General features: G+C 42.6%; 2 protein-coding genes across 16 annotated transcripts in view; both read right to left on the bottom strand.

Annotated features, from left to right (window-relative positions):
- Positions 1-6,257: 6,257 nt before the first annotated feature.
- Positions 6,258-19,514, bottom strand: ZNF35 (zinc finger protein 35). 3 transcript variants are annotated; one of them, XR_009048857.1, is made up of 5 exons: positions 19,427-19,514; positions 16,750-17,065; positions 15,548-15,692; positions 9,920-12,306; positions 6,258-8,261 (listed from the first exon to the last, which is right to left on the bottom strand). XR_009048857.1 is itself a non-coding variant. In XM_057706755.1 (4 exons), the coding sequence occupies exons 2-4, from the start codon at positions 16,939-16,941 to the stop codon at positions 11,054-11,056; spliced, it is 1,590 nt and encodes a 529-aa protein (XP_057562738.1). In that variant the 5' UTR covers positions 16,942-17,068; positions 19,427-19,511; the 3' UTR covers positions 8,268-11,053. The 3 variants fall into 3 exon arrangements, 1 of the variants encoding a protein (XP_057562738.1); XR_009048856.1 differs by having other exon boundaries at positions 16,750-17,068; positions 19,427-19,511; XM_057706755.1 differs by lacking the exon at positions 6,258-8,261 and having other exon boundaries at positions 8,268-12,306; positions 16,750-17,068; positions 19,427-19,511.
- Positions 19,515-19,794: 280 nt separating this feature from the next.
- Positions 19,795-26,637, bottom strand: part of LOC130835284 (zinc finger protein 197) — a 39,634-nt gene continuing 32,791 nt past the window's right edge. For all 13 annotated transcript variants that reach the window (XM_057706739.1, XM_057706736.1, XM_057706743.1 and 10 more), the window contains one exon: positions 19,795-26,064. In XM_057706739.1, coding sequence (XP_057562722.1) covers positions 23,747-26,064 — 2,318 coding nt within the window. In that variant the 3' untranslated portion in view covers positions 19,795-23,746. The remainder of the gene's footprint in view (positions 26,065-26,637) is intronic.

The following is a 26,637-nucleotide window of genomic DNA, read 5'->3' as shown; positions in this document are numbered from 1 at the left end:
AACACTGTTCACCACAGACCTGAATCATCCCCAGGAGGGTCACTGGCTCCTGAAGGAGGCAGGGCCAGCTTTGGGACCAGGCTCCCTGTGAACACAGCTCATGACAGTGGTGCCCAGCAGGCTGGAAGGAAGGACAGGTGCTCCAGCCCACCCCAGCCACTGGAAGCCGCTCCAGCCTCCACACCTCTCTGAGAGCATGGATCATCCATCCTGCTCTTGCCTCTGTCCAGACCCTGCCAGAGACTCTTACTTCCTGAGACATCCCCTTATGGCTTCCTCCAGCCCCAGGGGTCACAGAACCATCTGACTCCTTCCTCAGCACAGTGGTTCCACCCAAACAGGTTCTACCTTTTGGGACCTGAGTTATGATTTCACATCTCCCCTCCCTGACTTGTTTCCTGTCCTCTCAACCGCCAAGGCCTCTGCTTCTTACACTCAAGCTTTAGGTAGATTTGGTGTAACTTCCAGCAGTGGTGACAGGGAATCCAGCCCAGCTCCAGGGGCAGGACTGAGCTTAGCTACAGCCTCTGCTGGCCCCAGTCTTTGCCTACTCTGGGGCCCACCACCGCCAGGGGACAAAAAGGAACAGCTGCTTGGCAGCTCCTGCCTTTGCCGTCCATGGGTGAGACAGTCAGCAGGAACTGCACCCCATGTTGAACTGCGAAAGTAAAGATGTTTTCCCAGTCAGGGAAGGCTTGGTTTCTTTTATCCATGCCTACCCTGTTCTTCAGCAGGAATACGGCAGGCCTCTGCAGCCAGGCAGCCTTTTAATGGTTACAAAGCCATTTCATCCCAGCCTCCTACCTGGAGTGGAAGAGAGGACTTACCTTGGGAGAGGTTAGGGATCTGTCCTGGGTTGGAGGTAAGTGAGAGGCAGGGCCAGTCTAGAATGCTCTCTTTCCCAAAAAGATGTTTGGGAAAATAATCTTGTCCGCGGGCAGCACGTCTGCTTTGTGTCCACCGGCCCGAGGCCAGCAAAATCAGCTCAGCAGGACCGGGATGCCAGGGCCTTCGTGGAAGCCGCCCTTGAGCTGGTATGAGCCCCTTCTTTTCCAACCCGTTCCTCTTCGCCCTCCCTGCCCGTGCGACCACTTTCCCCGCCCCGCCACCCTCTCCTCCACGTCTCTGCTCTTCCCCATCCCCATCGCCTGTTCTTCCCCCGCGGGCCCCGGCCCCATCCGCAACACTCCCCCCACTCTACACCCCCCTGGCAGCGGCCTCCTCCCCCTAAGCTGCAGCCTCTCCTCCGCTTTCCCAACACGCCTGCCGGGGGGCTGCGGACCCGCCCTCTCTTCCATCTCCAGCACGCCTGGCCCACCCCACCCCTTCCTGCTGTTCTTTCTTTCTCCGGCAGCTGCCTCTCCCTGGGGCCCCTACCCCCGGCTCACCCAGGCGCGAGCCTGTCCAGCCCGGACAGCGGACTCCCGGCGCCTGAGCGCGGCCCAGTGAACCGGCCGGGGAGGGAGCGCCCGGCTGCAGTCTCTCACCCCGCAGCTCCAGGAAGCAGGGGAGGGGTCTCCATCTTTGTAGTTCTCCTGCTCAGTTCCTCCTGCTGGGCCCCAAGGAAATGGGGAGGGCTGCGGGGCCAGGACCCAGCTCAGTCCTTACTGCAAGATGGATTTCAAATGGATCTATCTCAAAGACTAGGCGAAATCATGGGAGAATGTATAATCTTGAAGAGGACAAGTCTTTGATTTGACATTAAATCATAAATATCTGAACAGCAAAAATTAAAGTAAAAGGACTAACTGTAAACTGAGGGAAATATTTGCAACGCATGCGGCAGATGAGAAGAGTAATTCTTAAGAGGATCAACAACTCAACAGAAAAACTGCTTAAAGAACGGGATCAAGCAATTCACACACAAAAAAACACACGTGGCTTTTAAACACAAGACACGATATTCAGTTTCACTCATAACTGAATGCAAATTAAAACATGAGAGCATTTTTCATTTATCAGATCAGAAAAGACAAACAGTAGTTTTACAGAGGATTCAGTGGGCATTTTCATACACAGTGCGAGCTGCATTTGAAATTTTTCTATCAAAATATCAAATGCAACTACCCTTTATGAATTTATTCTGCTGAGCAGCGGTACACATACCAGGGACAGTGTGCCGGGATATTCAGCATGGCATTGTTTGTAAAAGCAAAAGATAGAAAAGAACCTGCATGGCCACCAATAGGGCACTTGCTACATCATGGTACATCCGAACAACAGAATATCACATAGCAGTGATAAAAATAATGATGAAGATATTATAGGCTAACACTGAATCATCTCCAAGACATACAAAGTAAAAAAAAAAAAAAGGTATAGACAGTGTGTATCCTAAGCTCGTGTGTGTGTGCGTGCGCGCATGTGTGTTTAAGGGGAATACATAGGCTATAAATTCATGTCTGGAAGGATCCCCGAGAAACTGACAACAGTTATCTCTGGGGTGCTGCTACCTAGGGTACTCTGGCTGGGAGGGAGACTTCTTCATTGTCTGCTCTTGCACCACTGAACTTGTCACCACAAGCAAGCACTGCTCTTCTAATTTAACAAAGCACTTTTAGATGAGGAGAGGGGTTCGTGAAGGCACACTGAGAAAGTAGCTTGGGAGAAGGGAGAATGGGCTTTGGCCTCTTATTCTAAACCTGAGTGTGACTACTGACTTTGAAAATTGAGATAATAATGTTACAGGGAAGAGCTAAATTGGACTTCAAGTTAGATCTTTTTATTTTACATTAACCTTTCTATGCTTTTGCTACAAGTTTAGAATGTTGCTTTATAGCCTAAAATATGCAGGACAGCCCATTCTCAAGCCTCTGACCTTTGAGGGTGTAACACTTTTCCCTTCATTAAAGTTGCAAAACAGAGTAACGTTTGTCTTGTTGGAGGTTTGCAGGAGCATCCTGACCTGACCTACACAGACAGTTGCAAGAACAAAGGATTCTGGCACTAAGAAGTCTGCAACAACCAACAACACCCCCTTCCCTTTTTTTTTTTATAAAAGAAGCCTGAATTCTAACTCAGGCAAGATGGTTTCTTGACAGACACTAGTCTGCCATCTTCTCGGTCTGCCGACTTTCGGAATAAAGTCGTATTCCTTGACTCAACACCTCATCTCCGATTCATTGGCCTGTCATGCAGCGAGCAGAGTGAACTTGGACTTGGTAACAATAAGAGAACTTTCCTCCTCAAGTGAGGTTTAAATGAGATAAAAAACACTTGGCATTTAGCACAGTGCCTAGCACGCAGGAACCCCTCAGCTAACGGAGCTGTTACACCCTTGCTATTGGCCCAGCAGGGGAACCTGGGTAGCCAAGCCGCCTGCTAGACTTGAGTTGCCTCCTCCCACCCACAGGGACACAGGGAAGCCCCAGGGAGGCACAGAGAAACCAGGGCCTCTAGAGCCTGGGTCAGGCCCCATGAGTCACAAGTCACATCTCACAGGGTGTGGAGACCTGGATTTCTGGCTTGGGAATTTGCTGCTTGATCTTCCATGCCCTGAAGACCTGCTTATACCCTCTAACCCTTCTCTGGCCCCTGTCGCCACCTTCAGAATCCCAGGGTCTCTTGGACTCTGACAAAAGCTGTCTGTATGGTCTCCAGGACCCTTTCTCCCCTGACCAGCACAGCCTCCACACTCCAGCCACAACTGCATGTCACAATCATGGGGGTTACATATATTCCCCAGCTGAATCCCTTCGCCTGGCATTAGGTCCTTGGTAACTGGTCACTTTATTTCCACAGACCCTTATTCTGCTATTCCCCGCTACCCATTCCACAACCTACTCTGAACAAGCCATCATCTTTTTATTAATGTTTCCCTTCTGATCATAAGAGTAATGCAGGCTTACTGTGAAAAATGTAGACAATGCAGGAAATTTTAACCACTATTAATACCTGATGTATTTATTGCCTTCCAGTCTTTTCTATACATGTCCATTTAAGAAAACTGGGCTGTCTGTACACACCACTGAATTTTATACTTTACATTTTTAGTATTATTGTGAACATCTTATCATATCACTAAATAGTCTTTAAATTATGATTTTCAGTGGTTGCATAATATTCCATCACATTTAATCATTTAATCATTCCTGTGTTGTCAGTCACTTGGGTTCTTTCCATTCTTTGTAAAATATTAACATTGACAGGTATATAAGTCATTGTCAAGATATTATATATATATATAAATAACAATGATGGGGACAGGGGAACAAATTTCTAGAAAATGGAAAATGGGTGAAATGGTAACTGAGAAAGTTATGTGGAGGGAGTGTTGGCTTGAAACACTTGTTGAGAGCAATATAGTGCAAGGAGGCAGCTGAAGTGCCTGCCAAACCCCAGCTGACTTGGGACTTTGAAATCCCAGGTGCAATGAAGGGTGAGAGGGAGAAGTGAGGCTAAAAATAAGGGCATTAACTGAAAGTATGTAATTACATTTGATCCCCTTCTCTCCCACCCTAGAGAAGCACTTACATCATCCAAACCCCAGACAAAAACATCAGAGGATTTTTTGCTAAGAAAATGTAAGAGCCTCAGCCAAAAGATCTCTGCATTCTGGCATTTAGAGGTCTCCAGGGAAACAGCTTGCTCATTACCACTCTAGAGGGAAGACTTTACTGAGCCAATCCCACTACTCCTGCCTCAACGGATACATGCATGTGTGTATTTGTGTGTGTGTGTGTATCAGTAAGAATCACAACACATTTGAGGAAAGTCTCCAAAGAGAGTAAACAAAACGAGCAAAGAGGAAAAAGGACCCGGAGCAGGGGAATGAAGGTGGTGAGACAATTCAGGTGACAGAAGAGACTTTAGGAAAATCCTTCTAATTAGAATACTCAGATTTGAGAGATATCTCTAAAATGAGAATAGTCTCCTATCAAAAAGAAACAAACTGAAAACAAGAAAAGGCTCTTAGAAATTAACTACTGCCAAAATAAAAAAATTCACTAGAAAGCTTGAAAAATAATCAAGATACTCTCCCAGAAAATGGCACAAGACAAGGAAGTGGAAACATTAGAGAAAGTAGTTGAGGATCAATCCAGGAGGTCCAACATTTGATTGACAGGAATCCAGAAAGAGTGAAAACAGGAAAAAAAAAAATATGGAGGACTACCTAGGTGGCGCAGTGGGTAAGAATCCGCCTGCCAACGCAGGGGATAACGGGTTCGATCCCTACCCCAGGAAGATACCACATGCTGCGGAGCAACTAAGCCCATGCGCCACAACTATTGCGCCTGCGCTCTAGAGCCTGTGAGCCACAACTAGAGAAAGCCCATGTGCAGCAACAAAGACACAACACAGCCAATAAAATAAATTAATTAATAAAAAAATATGGAAAGGGAGAACTGTTACATAAATAACACGAGAAAATTTCCAAGAGTAGAAGTACCTGAGTAGCCAGATTGAAAAATTTCACTGAGTACATCAGGGAATTGAGTACGTGATGGATAAACAGGAGATTTTAAAAGCTTGAAAGGGGTGGGGAAACATCACAAAAATGTAAATTCTATTTATTGTCAAAGAAATAAGAACCTGACTGGAATCAGGCAACTCATTAGCAACGTTGGATGCTGTAAGTCAGGGAAGCAACGCGTACAAACTTTAGGGGAAATTTTCCAATCTAGAATTCCAGAGCCAAACTACCAATCAAGAGCAAAGGCAGAGAAAGGTATATAGATATATAAGCACCCAACAATTTTACCTTCCACATACTCTTTCTTTGCAAGTGACTTGATGTGCTGCAGTGAAATGAGTGTGTAAACGAAGAGAGGAAGATGTGCAATTTAGGATGCAATGGAGCCCAGTGTAACAGCTAGACAGTAGGTAGAACGAACATCAAGGACAGGGACTTCCCTGGTGGTCCAGTGGTAAGGACTCCGCACTTCCATTACAGCAGGCGTGGGTTTGATCCCGGGCCAGGGAACTAAGATTCCACATCCCACCTGCTGCAGGGAACAGCCAAAAAAAAAAAAAAAAAAGAAAGAAAGAAAGAAAAAAGTTAAAAAAAACATCAAGGACAGACAAGAGCAGGAGGCTGGAGGTCTCTGGAAAGGATATATACAGGAGAAAGGAGGACTTGAAGAGTGTCTAACCGGATGGAGAATTTGAAAATAACTGAGGATGTGTTAAAAGCAACCAGTACAGGGGGAAAGAAAACAACCAGAAACTTCAATAAAAACAAAATGCTGCTCCAAAAAGGAAATATAATCACAATAAACTACTTAGATCTGCAGTGAACAACATCTACACAGTCATAATAACATTCATGCTGTTTATTCCAACTTTCAGAACAAATCAATAAACAAAGCATAAGACTATGGTTACAGAACCGAATTCAAGGATTATCAGACTTGACATTGTCAGAGGCAAAGAGGTGGATGGGGGAGGAGACAGAAGCAGGCTGCATCCCACATTCTACAAAATGGAGAACTGAGATACTGTTTATAGTTAATACAATAAAACTAAATTTGTAATTATAATAAATAATTTATTTTTTCCTGATTATAAAATTTTTGTTCCTTATAAAAAATATGAAAATTACTTTAAAAAAAACTTTTAATCACCCATAATTCCATTATCGCTAGGACCTGGGTTTGAGCCCAAGCTCTGCAACTTACCATTTGTATGGCTCTGAACAAGTCACTTAACCATTTATAACATTTTCTTATATTTCCTTCATGTAATTTATCTATATACGTTTACATAGTATGTAGTGTACGTAACAACATTATATGAGAACAGTACTATACACACAATCTTGAATCCAGATTTTTTTCACTTTAAAGCATAAAGTAAAACTCTGGATACAAATATCATGCTCTTCTATACTTCTAAATATACTTCTTGGCCATAGGGCAGTCAGAGGTTTCCCAGAGATGGGCTTGAGCCAAATCTTAAAAGAAACCAAATGTTCAGAAAAGCAGACAGGGGCTGTGGGGCGTGGTGGTGAGGTATCACAGGCACCAAGGACAGTGTGAGCAAAGGCACGAGAAGAGCAAGCACGTGCCTCCAGGCTGCAGTAAAGGTGCATGAGAAGTGAGGTGATGAGACTGGGAACAGCTTATGAAGAGCTTAGTAAATCACGTTGAGGGATGCAGACATCTTTCTCATGAGAGACATGGAAAGGGGGTATGGTAGACCTTGTTTGCTTTGGCACCCCTGGATCTAGCACCATGTTTGCCACAAAGAGGGTGCATAATAAATATTTTAGTAATCAATGCATCGGAAGCCAGAAATGCCTCCTGGGTTTCCAGTCTCGGTGCTGGACAAAGCCACCATTTGCTGAGGGAGGGAAGCCAGGAGAAGCAAGATTGAAAAGGTTGTGTGTCTGGGCAACATCCTTAGAGATTCCGTAGTCTGACCTCATTTTTTAAAAAGTCACCATTTTGTAGCACGTGCAGGCGATTATGTACTGCATCCCCAGGTGTGACTTGAGGCCCTGGAGGGATGCATGGATTGGCCTCAGGGAACTTATATGCCCCCACAAATAAGCACAAAACTGAGTGTGCAATTGAGTTTCTCCTGAAGAGGATCTACAACCTCCATCAGATTCTCAAAGGGGCTGTGACCCCAGAAAGGTTAGGCATACAAGGGGAGAAGTAACAGAAGTGGGAGAAGAACGACCACCTAGGGCAGGGAGGGGATCCAGAGCACAGAGAAAGAATTAGGTTCCTGAGCCTGGAGGAATTCACAGCCAACTGTGTTTGAGAGGGGGTGTGTGTGTGTGTATGTGTGTGTGTTGATGAAGAATCCGCCCCTCCCCCACCATGTCCCCAAAGCACCTGTACATGATTTCACTGTCGCATCCCTGTGCTCTACATAACAGATCAGACATCTGTTGGTCTCATTCAAGGGTAAAAACAGACTTCTTGGCTCTACCCTTAATGCTAAGCTTTTTGTCTGAGAGCTACAAGATAACTCTTGGCAACTTAAGAAAATGGGGCTTCAGAGTTCTCACTTACTTCTGGCAACACCAGCTCAGAAAGAAGGGAGAAGAGACCAGCCCAGAAACAAGGGAGATGACCCCCAGGAAAAGGAAAACCTAAGCCAAGTCTGACAACAAAGGGTAGTCACTCCTTTCCTATCAGCAACCCTATAGAAAAAGTGGGTGGTAATTTATTTTGAGGGCGGGAGTTTAATTGGGAGGGAAAGTTGTTATAAGTTAGGGAAGGATCTGATCTGTCTAGTAACCTACTAGGCTCACATGATTTGTGTAGGATCGGGAGTCCTGAACCTGGGTGCAGATTTGTGGAAATCCAGACCTGGAGATGAAACACAAGCAAAAATGTAAAAAGTCATTTTGTTGAATGAAGAACAGAAAAAAGCATGTTATATGGAACTTGAGATTGCTCATATAAATAAAATGTTTGGTATATTCACTTAAAATACAAATACAGTAAGTTAGGTCAGAGTCCCAGCAGCCAACGGTTGTCAGAGGCACAGAAAGCAATGTAGTCACTGTCCTGTTTTGCGGAAACAGAACATCGCACATCCAGATCCTTATTCTGGAGTTCCCCTCCACCTCTGATCACACACATTTGTGGCCCGCAGGTTTTACTTGCCTATAGTGGCTCATTCTCCTCAAAAGTTTAAAAAAATACTGAGGCCTAACATGGAAATTTTTTCCAGTGTCCTAGATTCTAACATGCAGCCAAGGTTAAAAATCACTGCTGTAAAACGGTGGGTCAGTGATTCCCAAACCTAGCTTTACATCACAGTCACCTGGATAGCTCTTCTGACCTCCCTAGGACTAGAAACCTCTAGCCAGGAGACCACAATCAGCCGTGATCAAGTGTTCAATCAAGGGGATGAACACACAATGCGTAGCTCAAACAGTTTACCCATCTTAATGGTCACAAATCCCACGTGATACCTTTCAGGAAAGCACACTTTTGGCCTCTTGGTGGGTCATGGTCACAGATTTATCCCAAATCTTCAGACCCGTTCGCCCTCTCTGAGCCTCCTGATCATGTAGGGGGAAAAACCTAACTTGCTCCTAATCTCAGCAGAGACATGCAGTATTATCTTTGGGTCTTTCCACTACCAGGTGGCAGACAGGAAGAGTCACTATCAGGGTCTGTGAGGCCATGAGCATTTTTGATTCTTACTTTTGAATTGTATTGATTTTTTGTATGTGTGGCTATATGATTTAGAGTGAAACTGGGAAAATAAGTCATATGCTTTGATGAAAGACTGTGGTTAAAGGAGAAAGTTAAGAAGTTAAGCTTTCTTGTGTATGCCTTCTGTATGTGAAAGTGCTCTGTAAACTACAAAATGCTATGCTAACTAATATTTAGTCTTGTAGAAATGAGACAATAAATGCATGGACTTATGCACGAGAGCTGCCCCTGACTGCTTTCACCAGGTACAGGATTTATGATTAAACGCTCTCGCATGCTGAGAGCGGGAGTGGAGACAGATCCAGAAATCCGGAGACTCAAACCCCAGTCTTAGATTTGCTGCTTGCTGGTCACACTGCCTAAGGCACACCCCCAAACCTATGACCTCAGCTTCCTCACCTACAAACGAGACTATATACCCTTTTCTCAGGCTTTCCCACAGATCTGGGTGGGGTTACAGGTGGTGAGACATGGGATAAACATGGCAGAACAAAGGGAACCTGGATTTAGGACCTGGGCCTGAATACAGGCTGTCACTTGTTACTTGGTCTTGTGTTAAGTGACCTCTCTCAGGTAAAGGGGGCAAACACCTCTTTCAATGTTACAAGGATTAAGGTAATGATCTGTGTGAAAGCATGAGGTAAGTGCTGGGTATTGTGACTCTACACATGAAGGTACACAAGACAAAAAATCAAGTTCTATATAAATACAAGTTCTATATAAACATAACTCTACCTATTGCATAGTTGTAGAAATTGTTTTTCCAGGAGTAAAGGCTCAATGGTAACAAGGTATCTTACCTTAGCCAGTCTATCCTTCTAAAAGTTTTCATATTCCAATACCTTTGAACTTCTAAGAAAACAAATTAAGACCTTAGGAAGCCCACTCTGCCTCCTCCCTCTCTTTTCATTTCCCTCTTGGGTCCTCTCAGAGTTAGAAGGGCTCCATTATTTCTTCTAAAGACCATCCAGAAAGTGACAATGACACCCAAACTGAGCCCCCTGCCTGGGCCTGAGCAGAGTGAGAGCAGGGACAAAGTGGGCGTGCCCCCAGAGAAGCTTTATTCTCTGCCTCCTCTAACTGGAGAGGGGGCTGTTAGCAGCGTCTCACTCAAATGGGATGCAATGGCAACTGGGGTTATTTGAAGAGTTGTTGACCTTAGTAAAGGAACAAAGCCCAGCAGCATCTGTGCCCCCAGTGTGCTGTCTCCATCAGTCCTCAAGTGCTTGGCCATGCAGGCTGGGAAACAGTCAGGAGAGACTCGCCGGAGGTCCCCAGGGCTTTACCATACCAACATTCATAAGGTACAAACGATCAGGCAAATGACTGTTTCCTACTTCCATCCATTTTAGGAGCAGTAGACGGTTAGTAGGGTGTTGTTTGTTTGTTTGTTTGTTTAATAATTAAAAAAATTATCTAGGGAATGGAAAACTTATAAATGTTCACAGGTGAGTTGTTGGTGAATTGCTACCCCAAGTGGTTTCCTTAATGAGTCACTGCTTGACCCAAAATAATAAAATACAAGGTTCAAATCTCCAGAATTCCATCAGGCAGACCTACACCAGTAACCAGGCTATTGCCCAAGAAATTACCAGAGTTTTCAAAAACAAAGTTAAGTGAAAAATGCCTTTCCCCAAAGGGATCTTTATCACTGAGTGCTGTATGACCCACTTCTAAGAAAGCCACATTCCACTTCAGACAACATGACCACTTGGGGCACCAAGTTAAAAACAAGATCCTTGCCTTGAGGCCTTCGTTTTCATTTTCTTTAGCCTCTGAAATGCCCTTCTTGTGTTTTGTGCTGCACGCCTGAAAACTGTTACTTTTAAGGACAGAGCAGGCTTCGTTTTCACCAAGGAGGAGAAAACGGCCAAGAGGTGTCTGACTTGGGGGGTGGGAGGTTCTGACTGGTGCCTGGAGGTCTTCCTCATCCTCTATGTGCTCTCGACGAGATGGGTTCTGTGGTGGCGCATGAGGTGCGAGTTGGAGATGAAGGCCGCACCGCACTTGGCACACTCGTAGGGCTTCTCCCCTGTGTGGGTTCTCTGGTGTACCGTGAGGCTTGACCTCTGCCGGAAGGCCTTGCCACACTCGCTGCACGTGTACGGCTTCTCCCCATTATGGATCCTCTGATGAATTAGCAGGTACGAGCTGCAGGTGAAGGCCTTCCCACACTCGTTACACACGTACGGAAGGTCCCCGCTGTGAATCCTTTGGTGCACGATAAGGCAAGAGAGCTGACTGAAGGCCTTCCCGCACTCGCTGCAGTCATAAGGTTTCTCCGCGGTGTGGATTCTCTGGTGCACAATAAGGTGTGAAAAACAACTAAAGGCTTTTCCACACTCTTTGCACTCGTATGGCTTCTCACCAGTATGGCTTCGCTGATGCACGATAAGATTTGCGCTCTGGGTGAAGGCTTTGCCACAGTCATTACAGGCGAAGGGCTTCTCCCCGGTGTGGATCCTCTGGTGGACAATGAGGTTTGAGCTCCGAGTAAATGTTTTCCCACACTCGTTACATTCATAGCACTTTTCTGTAATGTGGACTTTCTGGTGCCGGGCAAGTTGTGAGCTGTAACTGAAGGCTTTCTCGCATTCGCTGCACTTAAAGGTTTTCTCTAAGGAGTGGATTTTTTGATGTACAGTCAGGTTTGAACTCTGAGTGAAGGCTTTCCCACACTTTGAACAAACATATGGTTTCTGTCCAGTGTGGATTCGCTGATGCACAACAAGGTTTGCACTCTGAATGAAGGCCTTCCCACACTCATGACATTCGAAGGGTTTCTCTCCAGTGTGGATTCGCTGGTGCACTACGAGGTTTGCGCTCTGACTAAAGCCTTTCCCACACACGCTACATGTAAAAGGTTTCTGTCCAAGCTGGCTTTTCTGATTTTTAACAGAGCCAGAACCAAGGCTGTATCTCTCCTCAGATTTGTGACACTTCTGGTCTTCCTCTTCTTTGAAGTTCTCAGGCATGGGACAGTCCTTCACTGTCACTTTTCTTAAATCTTTCTTTTCCCTCTTTATTCTCTGCCTCTTTAACACACTCCCTTTCTCACAGGCTTCTCCTAACTCAGGTCCTCGAGGGTCAACTTTCTGGATTCTTCCTGATATTATGAAGGGTTTTTCTGCTTCATCACATATCTCAGTTTTTGGAATCAATAATGGTGGGTTCTTGGTTTCAGCACCTGAAACAACAGACAGAAAATATGTCAGATTTTTTTGGGCCCAGAAAAAGAACAAGATTGTCAAGTTGTAAAGGTCAGGAAGTGTGTGACTTCAGCTGTGAGCTGCAGGTCATGCAGCAACTGCACAGGGGAACCAGTGTCCACAGACATCTGACTGGCGGACAGGGCAGCTCTCCAGCCAGTAAGATGGGTGGGACAGGGAAGCTGCAAGGCACATAGCAACACTGGGCAAGAAGGACAGCCCAGACTGGTTGCCTGGCTAAGGCCATCACAGCCATTCGGAAAGAAGAGCAGTGTCAGAGAAAAGGAATGCCTGTGCGCTGGATACAACAAAGCCCCGAATGCGACAACAAAAAATTCTGAAAGGCTAATCTTTTTCTGGTTATTTCTATACCTACTGTTCTGATTTTTTAATCTACTCCATTTTTCTCCCTATAGTTTAAAACTGCTCTTACATCTTCTTTTCTTCCTTCTTATCTTACTTTCTCCCTGTTACCTCTTTCCCCCACTGCCTCTCTACCCTTCCTTTCCTAGTTTTTATGTAAAAACTTTTTAAAATTATTTATTTATTTATTTATTGGCTGTGTTGGGTCTTTGTTGCTGTGCTCAGGCTTTTCTCTAGCTACGACAATCGGGGGCTATTCTTCGTTGTGGTGCAAGGGCTTCTCATTGAGGTGGCTTCTCTTGTTGTGGAGCATGGGCTCTAGGTGCACAGGCTTTAGTAGTTGCAGCACAGAGGCTCAGCAGTTGTGGTGCACAGGCTTAGTTGCTCCATGGCATGTGGGATCTTCCTGGGCCAGGGATCGAACCTGTGTCCCCTGCATTGGCAGGTGGATTCTTAACCACTGAGCCACCACGGAAGTTCCCAAACTTTTTTTGTTTGTGAAATATTCTGAATTTTTTCTAGATGTATAAAGGAAATAAAAATAAGTTATGCTTAAAAGCTTAAAAACTTGGTTTTAAATGTATAAACTTTAGTAAAGTCAGTATCAATGAACACATACCAAACTGTAGATAAAACTCTCAGACATTAACATCAAAATTTCCAAAGTACTTTCATGTATATTACACAATCTTATCATCAGGATGAAACTATTCTCCTTCACTTGTATGCAAGGTTGTTCTTACTCACTGCTATATCCTTAGCACCTATCACACTGCCCAGCACACAGGAAGCAGGCCCCCAACAAATCCTGTATTTACTGAATGAATGCATCCCAGTTTGTAGAACAGGAAATGGAGGTCCAGAAAGAAAGGATTTGCTCAAGGTCAAAGAGTTATCAGAGGCAGGGCTGCAACTACACTTGTGTCTCCCTCTCAATTCCTAGAGCTCTGTGTTCTCGTCATTACCTTTTTTTTTTAAGAACTTTTATTGAGATACAGTTAACATACAATAAACTGCATATATTTAGTGTACTATTTTGTCATTACCTTTTTAAAAAAAAAATTTATTTATTTGGCTGCACCAGGTCTTTTTTTTTTTAAAGGGTGATTTTGTTTTTTTTGTTTGTTGGCTGTGTTGGGTCTTCATTGCTTCATGCAGGCTTTCTCTAGCTGTGGTGCACGGGCTTCTCACAGCAGTGGTTTCAAGATCTTGTTTCAGAGCATGGGCTCTACACATGTGAGCTTCAGTACTTGTGACACTCGGGCTTAGTTGCTCCAAGGCATGTGGGATCTTCCCAGACCAGGGATCGAACCTGTGTCCTCTGCATTGGCACGCGGATTCTTTTCGTTTTCTTTTTTTTTTAATTTATTTATTGGTTGCATTGGGTCTTCATTGCTGCACATGTGCCTTCTCTAGTGGCGGCAAGCAGGGACTACTCTTCATTGTGGTGCACGGGTTCCTCATTGTGGTAGCTTCTCTTATTGTGGAGCACAGACTCTAGGTGCATGCGCTCAATAGTTGTGGCTCACGGGCTCTAGAGCACAGGCTCGGTAGTTGTGGCACACTGGCTTAGTTGGTCCATGGCATGTGGGATCTTCCTGGAGCAGTGCTCAGACCTGTGTCTCCTGCATCGGCAGGTGGATTCTTAACCACTGTGCCACCAGGGAAGCCATGCACTGGGTCTTAGTTGCAGCATGTGGGATCTAGTTCCCTGACCAGGGATTGAATTCAGGCCCCCTGCATTGGGAGCAAGGAGTCTTAACTGCTGGACCGCCAGGGAAGTCCCTTGCCATTACCTATTACAATAGAAATGGCTGGCAGAAAGGTGAGTCCTGGCTGGGAATAGCAAAGAAACAAAAGAGTGGGTGGGTACAGCTCCTGGTGGGTGGGTACAGCTGCTGGAGTTAAGACTATGAATGACTAACTGATAAAGCAAGGAAACAGAAAAGAAATGATGCACAGGGGAATGTGCCAGAGAGAATGGAGCAGAAAGTGGGAAACAGAAGCTGCTAAGAGTTTGGGGAATCAAAGAAGAGACAAGAAAATGAAAGGTGGCAATCTTAACCTTCCCCATAGCACTGGTTTAAGAAAGTGACTTGGTTTGCAAATGCCTGAGAAATTGGCTAGGGAGGAGAACGGGTTCAGAATACTCAGGCACAGCCCTATACCAGGCAGACTCATAGCATGCGAGTACCAGAGGGGCCTTGGCAGTCACCTAGGGATTGCTTCCACAACACAGAACTCATGGCTACCACACTCTTGACTCACAGTTACAGGTCACTCCTTCACAGGTAAGCTTCAATGCTGCTAGCCAGACATATCCTGAGTCCCAGCTTAGAGAACCAGGTGATAAGCCAGCCATCAGTACCCTCCATGAAGACCTAGCTTTGAACATCATCATAGTTGACACAAGTGCCCAAAACCCTCTAGAATCTGCACAAATATCTATGAAAACAGAACACCTCTAGGGCATTTCCTCAAAGTATCACCACAAAAAGTGACCCTTCCTACCTTAGCCAGCTTCTCTTGCAGGCTCACCAAGCTACAATAAAACACAAAGCATGTGAAGAGGACTTGTGTCTACATGCATGAATAAATATGAAACTTGCTGAGCAATAAATATGATTAAAAAGTAAATTTGGAGTTCACCTTTCTTGAGACTGTGTGCAAAATAAGCCATTTCCTGTGACAAACACACAGGCATTTTTCAGTATTCCTCTGTCCAACTCTCCCTGACACTTTCAGCACCTTAATACTCTCTGTTGCTCAGACTAGAAGAACAGACCGACCACCAGTCTCTGAAAAGATTTTGAGAAACCTCAATGGTTAGACTCTGAATCAGGGGTTGAACCTCACCTAGATAAGTCATGTTCCCATGAGTGTCCAGTAGCTTGCTCTTGACCAGAGTCCCCGGAAATGAGGAGCTGCCTGGGGTTGATGCAACAGGCACCTCCTGTGTTGGTTTCAGGACTACAGCCATGTCCCAGAACACGTTCTGACCCTAGAAACAAGCAGGCACAGGTGGGTTTATGAGAAGACTGTCAGTGGGAGGTGGCATAATTATAGCTTTGAGGGTGAGAACAATAAGCACCTATTCTTGGAGGCCATAAAATAAAAAAAAAAATAAAAAAGAAAGAAAAACACCAAACAAACAAAAAAAAAAAGAAAGAAAGAAAAGGAAGCCAGAATCTTCCCGAATCCCCAAAGTGAGTTAGACAGAGCACCAAGCCCACTACCTTCTTCCCAACCACTTTGATTTCATCTCACTGCCCACTCCAGCACCCAAACCTAATTTGCCAGTTAGTGCATGACAAGACAAGAGAGCACATGGGGAGATTTTCCAGAGTAGACTTTTCTAAGATCTAAAGATCAAAGAAGCAAGGTTCTGATCATATTATTATAGAGAAGCTTTGGGGAACCTCTGTCCTCACTTAGCTAGTGATGGAAAGATGTGTATCTGAAAACATACAGCCTCAAGAACTCAAATCGTGGTCTGCAGATCAGCAGACTCACCATAACCTGGGAGCTTGTGAGAACTGCAGAATCTCAGCGCACACCCCAGACCTCCTGAATCAGAATCTGCATTTTAGCAAGATCCTCACTTGTTTCTCCCCCCGCCACTCCCCAATGATTCCTATGCATATTAAAGTTTGAGAAGTACAGGTTAGAGTTATCAAATTCTGCCTGGAATCACCTGAAGAGTTGGTTTTTTTGTTTTTTTTGTTTTTTAAATACAGAGGTCTGGGGCCCACTCCCCCCACCACAAAGATTCTGGTTTAACTGCCATGAGGTATGGCACGGGTATCACGATTTTATAAAAAGCTCCCCAAGTAATTGCAAACTACAGCACAGTTTGAAAAGCACTGGTTTATAGAAAGTAATAAGTGTCATATCAATAGAATAATATAATGTTTCAATTATATTGTAAAAGACTAGAGGCCAGAGCCCTCACCAGGAAACAAGATTCTATGTGTGGAAGCAGAGGGGCAGGGTCCTCTGTGAAATCACTTGACATCTTTAGGTCTCTCCTCCCTCCTTCCTCCCAGGCCATTGTTTACCTTTTCTTCCTGTTCTGATACATAGAGGCTTGTCTGAGGACCCTCCAGAGGAGCCCAGACTTTGATGTTTTCAGAGTGCACTTGTTGGCTGGAGGCCTGACCCACGAAGCTTTCCTCTTCTTCTTCCTCCTTTTTCACCGTCACTGGGCCCCAAGGAGCCAGGGCCATGGCCTCTTTCAATTCTGTAGTCATAGTCTCTGCTCAGCAGGGGAACTCCTATAGCTAGGGGTTGCCCAGCAGATGTCAAGCCCCATCTAATCTTAAAGTCTTGAAAGCTTCTTCTTGAGTTTCCTCCCAGAGCCAGGATGAGTAATGTCTACTGAGAAATCAGAAAACTCTGTTAGCAATAGAGCAGAGCTTTCCCTGGATGCCACCAAGCCCACAAGCCAGTTTCACCAGTGTCTAGGCAGCAGCCACTACAGCACAAGGTCTGCTCTACTCCTCAACAGGATGGACTGTAAATTTATCCCCATAATAATCACATTACAAACCTCTTTATATAATGTTTCTTGATTTTCCCTCAATTATAAAGTTAATATATTTTAATTGTCAAAACTTAAAAAATATGGAAAATGATTATGAAAAATTACCCCTGGTTCATCTCCAAAGAGATAATCACTGTTTTTTGAAGAATTTAACATATTTCTTTCAAGGGAAAACCTCTAACCATACTGACAATTATGACTTAAACTTTTTAACTATGGGAATGCATATTTTCACAATTATCAGCATGGTTTTTTTTTTTTAAGAAAGGAAATCACAATACAAAGTTGTGTTTCTTTTTTTTTGGCGGGGGGGGGGTGTTGGTTTTTTTTTTTAACCACCAAGGACAACAGCGTGAACAAAAGACTCTCAAGAAAAAGACTGGTAGTCTAGACACCAACATGTTCAGAGTGCTAATCTCTGGGTAATGTAGTTACAGGTGGTTTTGAGGTCCTTTTTCTTTGATTTTTACCTTTTCATTTCTTTCAAGTGTCCTATGAGACCAACTATTACTCTTAAGATTAAAACAAAAAGATTTTCCACGTTCCCATTCTTCACACATTGTTTTTAGTAGTTACACAATAACCTATGGTGTGGATTAACTGTCAGTCTCATTGAAAACATGTCAATACAGAAATATATGGAATTAAACACATGCCCTACACACACACAGACTAGTTATCAGTCTTTTCTCTGCATTTCCATACATATATGCACACCTTCACACATATTGCTTTTTTTCCTAACATACATTAGTTTATGCTTGTACATGTTCAGCAACCTGCACTGTTTGCTTTTTGAACTCAATTTCCACATTTTACAATAGTCTTAGGCAGATGTTTCAATATAAGTACATATGAGTCACCTCCTTCTGGCATGGTACTCTAAATTACAGCTATATTATAATTTACTTAACCAGCCCCTATTTATTAACCACTACATTAGGAAAAGGACTTTTGCTTTCAGTTTCTTTCCTTTTTAATACATCTTTATTGGAGTATAATTGCTTTACAATGTTGTGTTAGTTTCTGCTGTACAACAAAGTGAATCAGCTATATGTATACGTATATTCCCATATCCCCTCCCTCTTGAGCCTCCCTCCAACCCTCCCTATCTAGTTTATTTTCTTAATAATAATTGTTAAGATCCTTTACAAGCAAATAGTTTTTTTCTGTTGCTGAATTATTCCTTTAGAATAGAGGGATTACTGACTGAAGAATTTTATGAGTGACATGTATTGCCAAATTGCTTTTTTTTTCTATTTCATTTTTATTTTTTTTAAGTTATTTATTTATTTATTTGGCTGTGCTGGGTCTTAGGTGTGACATGCCGCATCTTTTAGTTGTGGCATGCAGAATCTAGTTCCCTGACCAGGGATCAACCCGGGCCCCCTGCATTGGCTGCAGGAGTCTTAACCACTGGACCACCAGGGAAGTCGTCCAAATTGCTTTCTAAAAGGACTGCACCAAATCATACCACCACCAACTTAACAGTACCCCCGTATCATAGCTAAGCCAACAGATGTTTTTTATTTGTGAGTAAAATAACCTTAGCATTTTAGTTGATTAAGAAACTGAAATTTTCCTAAATTTTCATTAAGTCCCCTTTTGCTGCTACTGAAATGATCATATACTTTATCCTACGTTAACTTCCTGGCAACTTATTATATAGAACGCATCTCTTGAGTAAGGCAGTATTTTCAGTCCTGCAACAAATCTTAATTCTGGAGAATTATCCTTTCCATAACTAGCTGAATTCTACCAAGGAGGAAGGCCCTTAACACTCGTTTCACTTATGTATAAGCAAGACTGCCTACTTTGAGTACTGTCATCAGACTGCTGATCAAACTCTAAATCAGCCTCCAGCCCTAGACAGCACAGTCTCCTATCAAGAGCTTCCTTTCAATATCCTTTCCCTAATTCCAAACGTGGCAACCCATCTCCTCCCTCCTCCAGGTCCCACGCAGCCCTGCTCCCGGGGGGAGCCTGGCCCCTGGGGCGATCCGTGTCCAATCTCCCCCGGGCTAGGCCCCCGGTAAGTAGGCGACAGCCGGGTTTCCGAGGTGGCGGGGCGCGGAGCCGCCCCCGAGCAGACAGGGCTGAGATCCCCAAGGGGAGGACGGGACTGGTGGCCCCTGGGATGGCCCCTCCCGCGCCACCGACGTTCGCGCCCAGGTCACGCCAACCCCGCTCACCGTGTGCGAGGGAGAAACCTGGCCGGAGCTCCCGGGCTCTGGAGCAGAGGGCGGACAGAAGACCCCTGCGCCTACCGGCGCGAGAACAATGACCGGACAGGAAGTGCCTGGGGATGGGCTTCCGGCTCCCGAAGTCGCCAGGCCAGCCTCTCTAGGAATCTCGGAGGTGCTGTCTTCTCGTTGGGTGTCCAATATCGCCGACCAGTGATGCGAGCTAAAGCGCTTAGAGGAAGAGTGCAGGTGGATTGGGGCACTGAGCCGTGCGCGGGGCATCGCTGGGCTGGGCAAGGGCACTTAACCGAGGCGCGCACCCGGCAGCCTGAAGCTACAAAATATTCATCTGTAGAAGGCCCTGATAATTTTGCCCCAAACGTTTTATTTTGGAAATATTGAGCGATACAGAGAATGGTACAATGAATGCCTGTATCCTCCTTCTGTACTCAACAGTTACCGCATTGCTACATTTGCCTTATCTCTCCGTATAGTGAAAACAGTTTTTAAAGTTGTAATCATCAAAATACTTCATTCCAAATGCTTCAATATGCATCCTTCAATAATAAGAATAATCTCGAAACTAACAATACTATCATTACAGTAGGGAAATTAACAATAATTCCCTATCATCTAATATCCAGTCATTTTCAAATTGCCAACTGTTCTAAAATATATATTTCATAATTTTGTTTTTCCAAATCAGTTTCACACACTGCATTTGGTATGGCTCTTTAGTTTTGATTTGCTTTTTATTTTGAATTTACAGATTCACAGGACGTTGCAAAGATAATACTCTTCAACTAGTTTCCCCCAATAGGTACATCTTACACAATTATAGTCTAATATAAAAAATCAGGGAATTTATATTAGTACAATGTGTGTGTACACTTCCTTGCCATTTTATCACATGTAGATTTGTTACCACCATCAACAATCAAGAAACACAACTTTTCCAACACCATCAAGACCTCCCTAAGTGCTACCCCTCTTTGTTCCCCTTTTCCCTCCCACTATCCCCAACCTCTGGCAAACACTAACCTGTTTTTCATCTGTATACTTTTGTCATTTTAGAATATTATATAGATGTGACCATACAGTATATGATCTTTTGAGACTGGATTTTTTCACTAGGTGTAATTCTCTTGGAATACACTTGAATCACTGCAGGTATAAATAGGTCATTCCATTTTATTGCAGAGTAATAAGTATTCCACGGTATAATAAACTACAGTTTATTTTAACTGCCTGTTGAAAGATATTTGGGTTAGTTAGATTTTGACTCTTACAAATAAAATTGCTTTTAAAAGTCACGCACAGGTTTGTTTTTTTTTGCGAACACAAGTTTTCATTTCTCTGAGATGAATGCTCAGGAGTGCAAATACTTGGTCATATGGCAAGTGCATGTTTGGTTTTATAAAAAACTGCCAAATTACTCCATTCTCATTCCTGGCAATATAAAAGATTAAGTTCTTTTGCATCCTTTACAGCATTTGGTGTTAAAAACTTTTTAAAAAAAAGCTATTCTGATGGCTGTGCAGATTTTTAATTTGCATTTCCCTAATGGCTAATGATGTTGAACATCTTTTCATTTGCCATCTATACTTTGGTAAAATATCTCTTCATGTCTTTTGCCCATTTTCTAATTGGATCTATTTATTACTGCTGAGTTTTGAGAATTCTTTAGTCTAGATACAAATCCTATGTTGGATATATGATTTGCAAATATTTTCTCCCAGTCTGTAATGCCTTTTCGTCTTTTGGGGAGAAAATTATTTTAATTTTGATGAGGTTTCATTTATCATTTTTTTCCTTTTATGGAGCACGCTTCTGATATGTCTAAGAATTCTTTGCCTAGCCTTAGCTCCTGATGTAATTTTTATTTTTTGCCTATGACTATCTAATCGCTGCAGCAGCATTTGTTGAAAGGCTATCCCTCCTCTAGTGAATTGCTTTTGCATCTGTCAAAAATCAATTGGGCATCTGTGAGTCTATTCCTGGTGCAGCATCTTACGGCTCTTCAGTATCTTCTAAAAACAACCCTCCCCTCCCCTCCACTTTTTATACCTTTCATTATGCAAAATTTGATATATATAAAAAAGCAATACAATAACATTCAGCATCAAAAATTATCACCCCCCTCCCTTTTTCATCATATCTTTTTGAAGAATCCAATGCAGTGGGTTTTTTTTTTTTTTTTTTGGCCACGCCCTCAGCTTGTGGGATCTTAGCTCCCCGACAGGAGATCAAACCTATGCCCTCAGCAGTGAAAGCATGGAGTCCTAACCACTGGACCTCCAGCTGATTCCCCCAGTACAGTTTTCTTACACAGTGTCCCATGTTTTGAACTTGTTTCTCATGGTGTCTTTCATCTTGTTCTTCTGCCTCCTGTATTTCCTGTAAACTGGCAATCAGGTCTAAGAAGCTTGATAAATTCAGGTTATACTTTGGGCTTTATTGCATTACATGCGGAGGCACATCATGTGAGCTGTTTCAGTCTTAGCAATGTTACATCTTGTTAAACTGATGAAGAGGTAAAATGCCAGCTCTCTCCATTGTTAAAATATATCTCTCCCTGTGTAACTATTACATAATCTGGGGTGATTCTTCTTCAGTATGGACATAAAGCATCTTCATATACATCACCTCATAACACTTGGTGAGGTAGACATTATCCCTTCTGTTTAACAGATAAGGAAATCAAGGCTCCAAGAAATGAAGCCATTTGTCCAAGGAAGAGTGGCAGAATCTGACTCATGGGGTCTTCAGACTTTTAACCTGGGCCCCTTCCAGTTTTTCACTCTTGGTCCTTTCAGTCTAACAAGGAACCAGCCCTCAAGGAACTTTGGGGTTGAATTAATAACACTTATTATAATCAACACACAACTTCAACGCTGCTAGTATCAGAAAACACAATCCTAATATCAAGGTATTTATACTCCAGTGACAGAATTGGAGTTCTGAGAATTACAACATAAAATTATCAAATCAAAAATACATGAAGAATTAAATTTACAAATGTACAAAAGGGTACAGATGGAATGAATGATTGGTTCACTGGGAGTAAATAGGCCTGACCACTCAGAGCTGGATTCTGAATTGGTTTAATGAGAGCTTTGAAGGGCTTGGCTCTCTGTAAAAAAACTTATGTGGTAAGTTGAGTGCTGAGACAATGTTGCTTCTTGAGTGACAAGCTATTTGTATGTCAGCAATGATGAAATGTTGATTGGAATTCAGAATGACAGCAGCAGGGATGATCAGCTCAGGGGTTGGGGTTAAGGATTTTTCCCTGTCAACAAGGAAAGCAACATAGGACTGTCTTTCCATTTTGACACTCTACATCTGCTAGGTTTAAAATTCAAAGGCTGAAAAACAAATTGTTTTTTTTGGGCATCATATTAATGACTGGACATACTATTTAATAAGCCAGTATTTTTTCCACAAAAACAAACTAGGTATATTATCTATTATCTCCCTTAAACATTAAAAAGTCTGTTTTAAAAAAGTCTTTTTAGAGTACTAAATTCCAAAGTTAGCTATCCATCATACTTCTTCTTACTATAAAAATGAATCTTTTGAGTTTCATGAAGTCCTAATATTAATGAACAAACATTGTTATGCCATGTTCTAGATTTTGACCATACCTCTTTTATCCAACTTTATTGACAACTAAATTATTTCATAAAGTACTTTCACGTGATCCTTTTACTGAATGCTCACAACAACCCTCTGAGGTAGGTATTATGCCAATATTTGACTGACAGAGAAACTGAGACTTAGAGGCTGACTTAACATCACAGAGCTATTAAGAGAAACAGCCAGGACCCAAAACTAGGTTTTCTGTTTCCAAATCCAGTGTTACTTAACTTGTCCTCAAACAGCAGACTCTTGCCCACCCAACTCCATGTTTGATACGTCTTAATCATACTGTCTGTACAGACTTCGCCTAGCAATGATACTATCTTTAAAATGTACAATACATATATATCTTCTCAAAAACGTACACTTTTTAATATCAAGGTGTTTTTGCTATCATTTACAATAACATCATTACATCTTATAAAACATAACCCAATTTCTTCAGAATCTTCAATTGCTCCAAGGTCCTTTTCTAGGATCATAACAAACGGTTTGGAACAGAGCTTATTTTAACTAGAATTTGCTTATGTTTTTGTAGTCTTGCAAGTCTAGATAAACTGTCTTCCTCATGCAACATACTTGTCTATAAAAGGGTCAATTATGATTTTTTTTCCTTATAAAAACCATATGCTGCCATTTATCCAAGTTACTTAAGTAGGCAGGGGATTCTATTCTATTTCACATATGATACTAGATTTTCTGAATCTCTATCCTGGATTCATTTGCATTTTGGAGCCAAGAGAAGTCCTCCATAGAATGGATTTTTTGTTGAAGATGAAGGTTTGAAGTCTGAGAGAATTCTTTTTCAGACTCATCACAGTCACAGTTTTTTTCATCTGTATGAATTTTTTGATGTACAGTAAGGTTTTTTCTTTGCCTAAAAACTTTACTACAATCATTACACCCATATGGTTTCTCCCCTGTGTGGATTCTCTGGTGACCAACTAAATTCCTCTTAGAAGTAAAAGATTTTCTACACTTCTCACACTCATATGGTTTTTCCCCAGTGTGCATTCTCTGATGTACAACAAGGTTTTTATTCTGACTAAAGTCTTTTCCACACTCATTACATTTATAAGGTTTCTCTCCAGTATGGATTCTTTGATGTACCATAAGATTTCTACTAGAGGTAAGGACTTTTCTACATATATGACATTCATAGGTTTTTTCCCCACTGTGAATTCTTTGATGTTCAATAAGATTTCTGTTGTAAGTAAAGCCCTTCCCACACTCATTACATGCATAGGGCTTCTCACCAGTGTGGATCCTCTGATGGGCTATAAGGTTTGAGCGGTAACTGAAGACTTTCCCACAGTCATTACATTTATAAGATTTTTCCCTTGTGTGAATCCTCTGGTGGCCAATGAGGCTTTTCTTCAGAATGAAGCATTTGCCACATTCATTACACTCATAGGGTTTCTCACCACTGTGGATTCTCTTATGTTCAATGAGGTTTCTGTTAGAACTGAAAGCTCTACCACACTCACTGCATTCAAAGGGCTTTTCCCCAGTGTGTATTCTCCGGTGTACGAGCAGGCTTGAATTGTAACTGAAAGCCTTCCCACAATCCTCACATTTGTAGGCTTTCTCCTGGGTATGGAGCTTCTGATGGACCATGAAACTTTTGCTCATAATGAAGGTTTTTCCGCACTCTCGACATTCATAAGGCTTTTCCCCGTTGTGGAGTCTCTCATGGTCAATGAGGTTTCTGTTAGAACCAAAGACCTTGCCACAGTCTTTACATTCATAGAGATTCTCTCCAGTGTGGAACCTCTGATGTAAAATGAGGCTCTTTTTCAGAATGAACACTTTCCCACATTCATTACATTCATAGGGCTTCTCCCCATTGTGGAGTCTCTGATGGTCAAAAAGGTAAGCACTCTGAGTGAAGGCTTTCCCACATTCAGTGCATTTATAAGGCTTCTCTCTGCTATGCATCCTCTTATGGTCAATGAGGCTTGACTTAGAAGTGAAAATCTTTCCACATTTTTTACAACCAAAGGTCTTCTTTTCGGTGTGAACTCTCTGGTGTAAGAGGAGGCTTTTGCTTCGAATGAACACTTTTCCACATTCTTTACATTTATATGGGTTCTCTGTACTGTGGAGCCGTTGATGGTCAACAAGGTAAGTGGTCTGGGCAAAGGTTTTTCCACATTCCTCACATTTATAGGGTTTTTCCCCAGAGTGGATTCTCTGGTGCAGAATGAGGCTCTTCTTCAGAATGAAAGCCTTCTGACACTTGTTACATTTATAAGGTTCTTCTCCTTTGTGGAGCCTCTGGTGGTCAATGAGGTAAGCATTTTGAGAGAAAACTTTGCCACACTCATTACATTTATAAGGTCTCTCCCCAGAATGGCGCCTTAGATGTATAATAAGGCCTGAGTGCCTATAAAAGCCCTTTCCACACTCCTTACATTTATAAGGTTTCTCCCCAGTGTGGATTCTCTGGTGGTTTAGAAGGTAAGCACTTTGAGAGAAAGCTTTCCCACATTCATTACATTTATAAGGTTTCTCCCCAGAATGGTTCCGTAAATGCATTAGAAGGCTTGAGCGCTGAATAAAGCCTTTTCCACACTCCTTACATTTATGAGGTTTCTCCCCAGTGTGGATCCTCCGATGGTTTATAAGATGAGAGATTTTATTGAAATGTTTAAAACATATATCACATTTATAAAGCTTCTTTCCTTCAGTACCTATTAAACTTTCAGAAAAAGCTGAATCTGAAGTCAAGCTTTCTCCAAATTCCTTCCACTTTCGGCCTCGTTTTTCTGGTGGAGTCCTTTTCTTCTTGTCTCGTTCACACAGGGAACCTTTCTTCAGTGTATCTCTTTCCCTTGTTTCATTTCCCCACTGACTTGCTAAAACTTGCCATTCACACTCTTCCTCAAAGTTAAGAACCTGGGGAACACCTCCTTGAAGTCTTTTTGATGTCCCTTTCTGAGAATCTGCTCTTTGAGATATGCTTGACTTTGACGTCACCTCCTCATTCTCAGTCATGGTCTCCCATTCTGGTAAAAGGAATTTAAAATGCAAATGTTATCACATCCCTGTGTTAGTGAGAACAAGATCTTCAAATGACTTTAGAACTAGTTAGAAAGATACTTTTATATTCATGCAAAAAGAAAAGGCTTTCCATTAAATGAGGGTACAAAGCAGAATGCTACACTAACAGAATGCTGTAAATGGATTAACAAAGAATTAATTCTAAGATACTTCTAAGCTCTTTGCCTTCAGGGAGCAGATGGAAATATAGAAAGGATGTTGAAAAAATAGATGCAAGGAAGAACCAGAGAAAGAACATAGGATCTTATGTAGGTGGTTTACATATGAGGCTCAAGAAGCTGGATGGGGCAGAAAGAATCATTTGACTTATAAAGAACCATCTTTTTATTTTCTTCAAGCTAGGAAGATGGGAACTGTAAAACAAAGAAAATATACCTAAAAACTCTGAAGGCAATCTCTACTTTTTGAAGAGTCAAGTGCATAAATATTTAATTACTTGAAAGCAATTAAGGAAAAAATATCCATTAAAGCAACTTAATGCTTAGAATTCTCCTTTTAAAATTGAGAAATTAAATTGA

Source organism: Hippopotamus amphibius, chromosome 13, assembly GCF_030028045.1.
Source record: "Hippopotamus amphibius kiboko isolate mHipAmp2 chromosome 13, mHipAmp2.hap2, whole genome shotgun sequence".
NCBI lineage: Eukaryota > Metazoa > Chordata > Mammalia > Artiodactyla > Hippopotamidae > Hippopotamus > Hippopotamus amphibius.
This window is presented reverse-complemented; position numbering and strand designations above follow the sequence as displayed.

Coding starts and splice junctions, on each gene's coding strand:
- ZNF35 (XM_057706755.1), bottom strand. CDS start 16,941: ATGACTACAGAATTGAAAGAGGCCATGGCCCTGGCTCCTTGGGGCCCA. Junction 15,693..16,749: donor TATCAGAACAGGAAGAAAAG/GTAAACAATGGC, acceptor GCTTGTTTCTAG/GGTCAGAACGTGTTCTGGGA. Junction 12,307..15,547: donor TGGGAACATGACTTATCTAG/GTGAGGTTCAAC, acceptor CTGTTGTTTCAG/GTGCTGAAACCAAGAACCCA.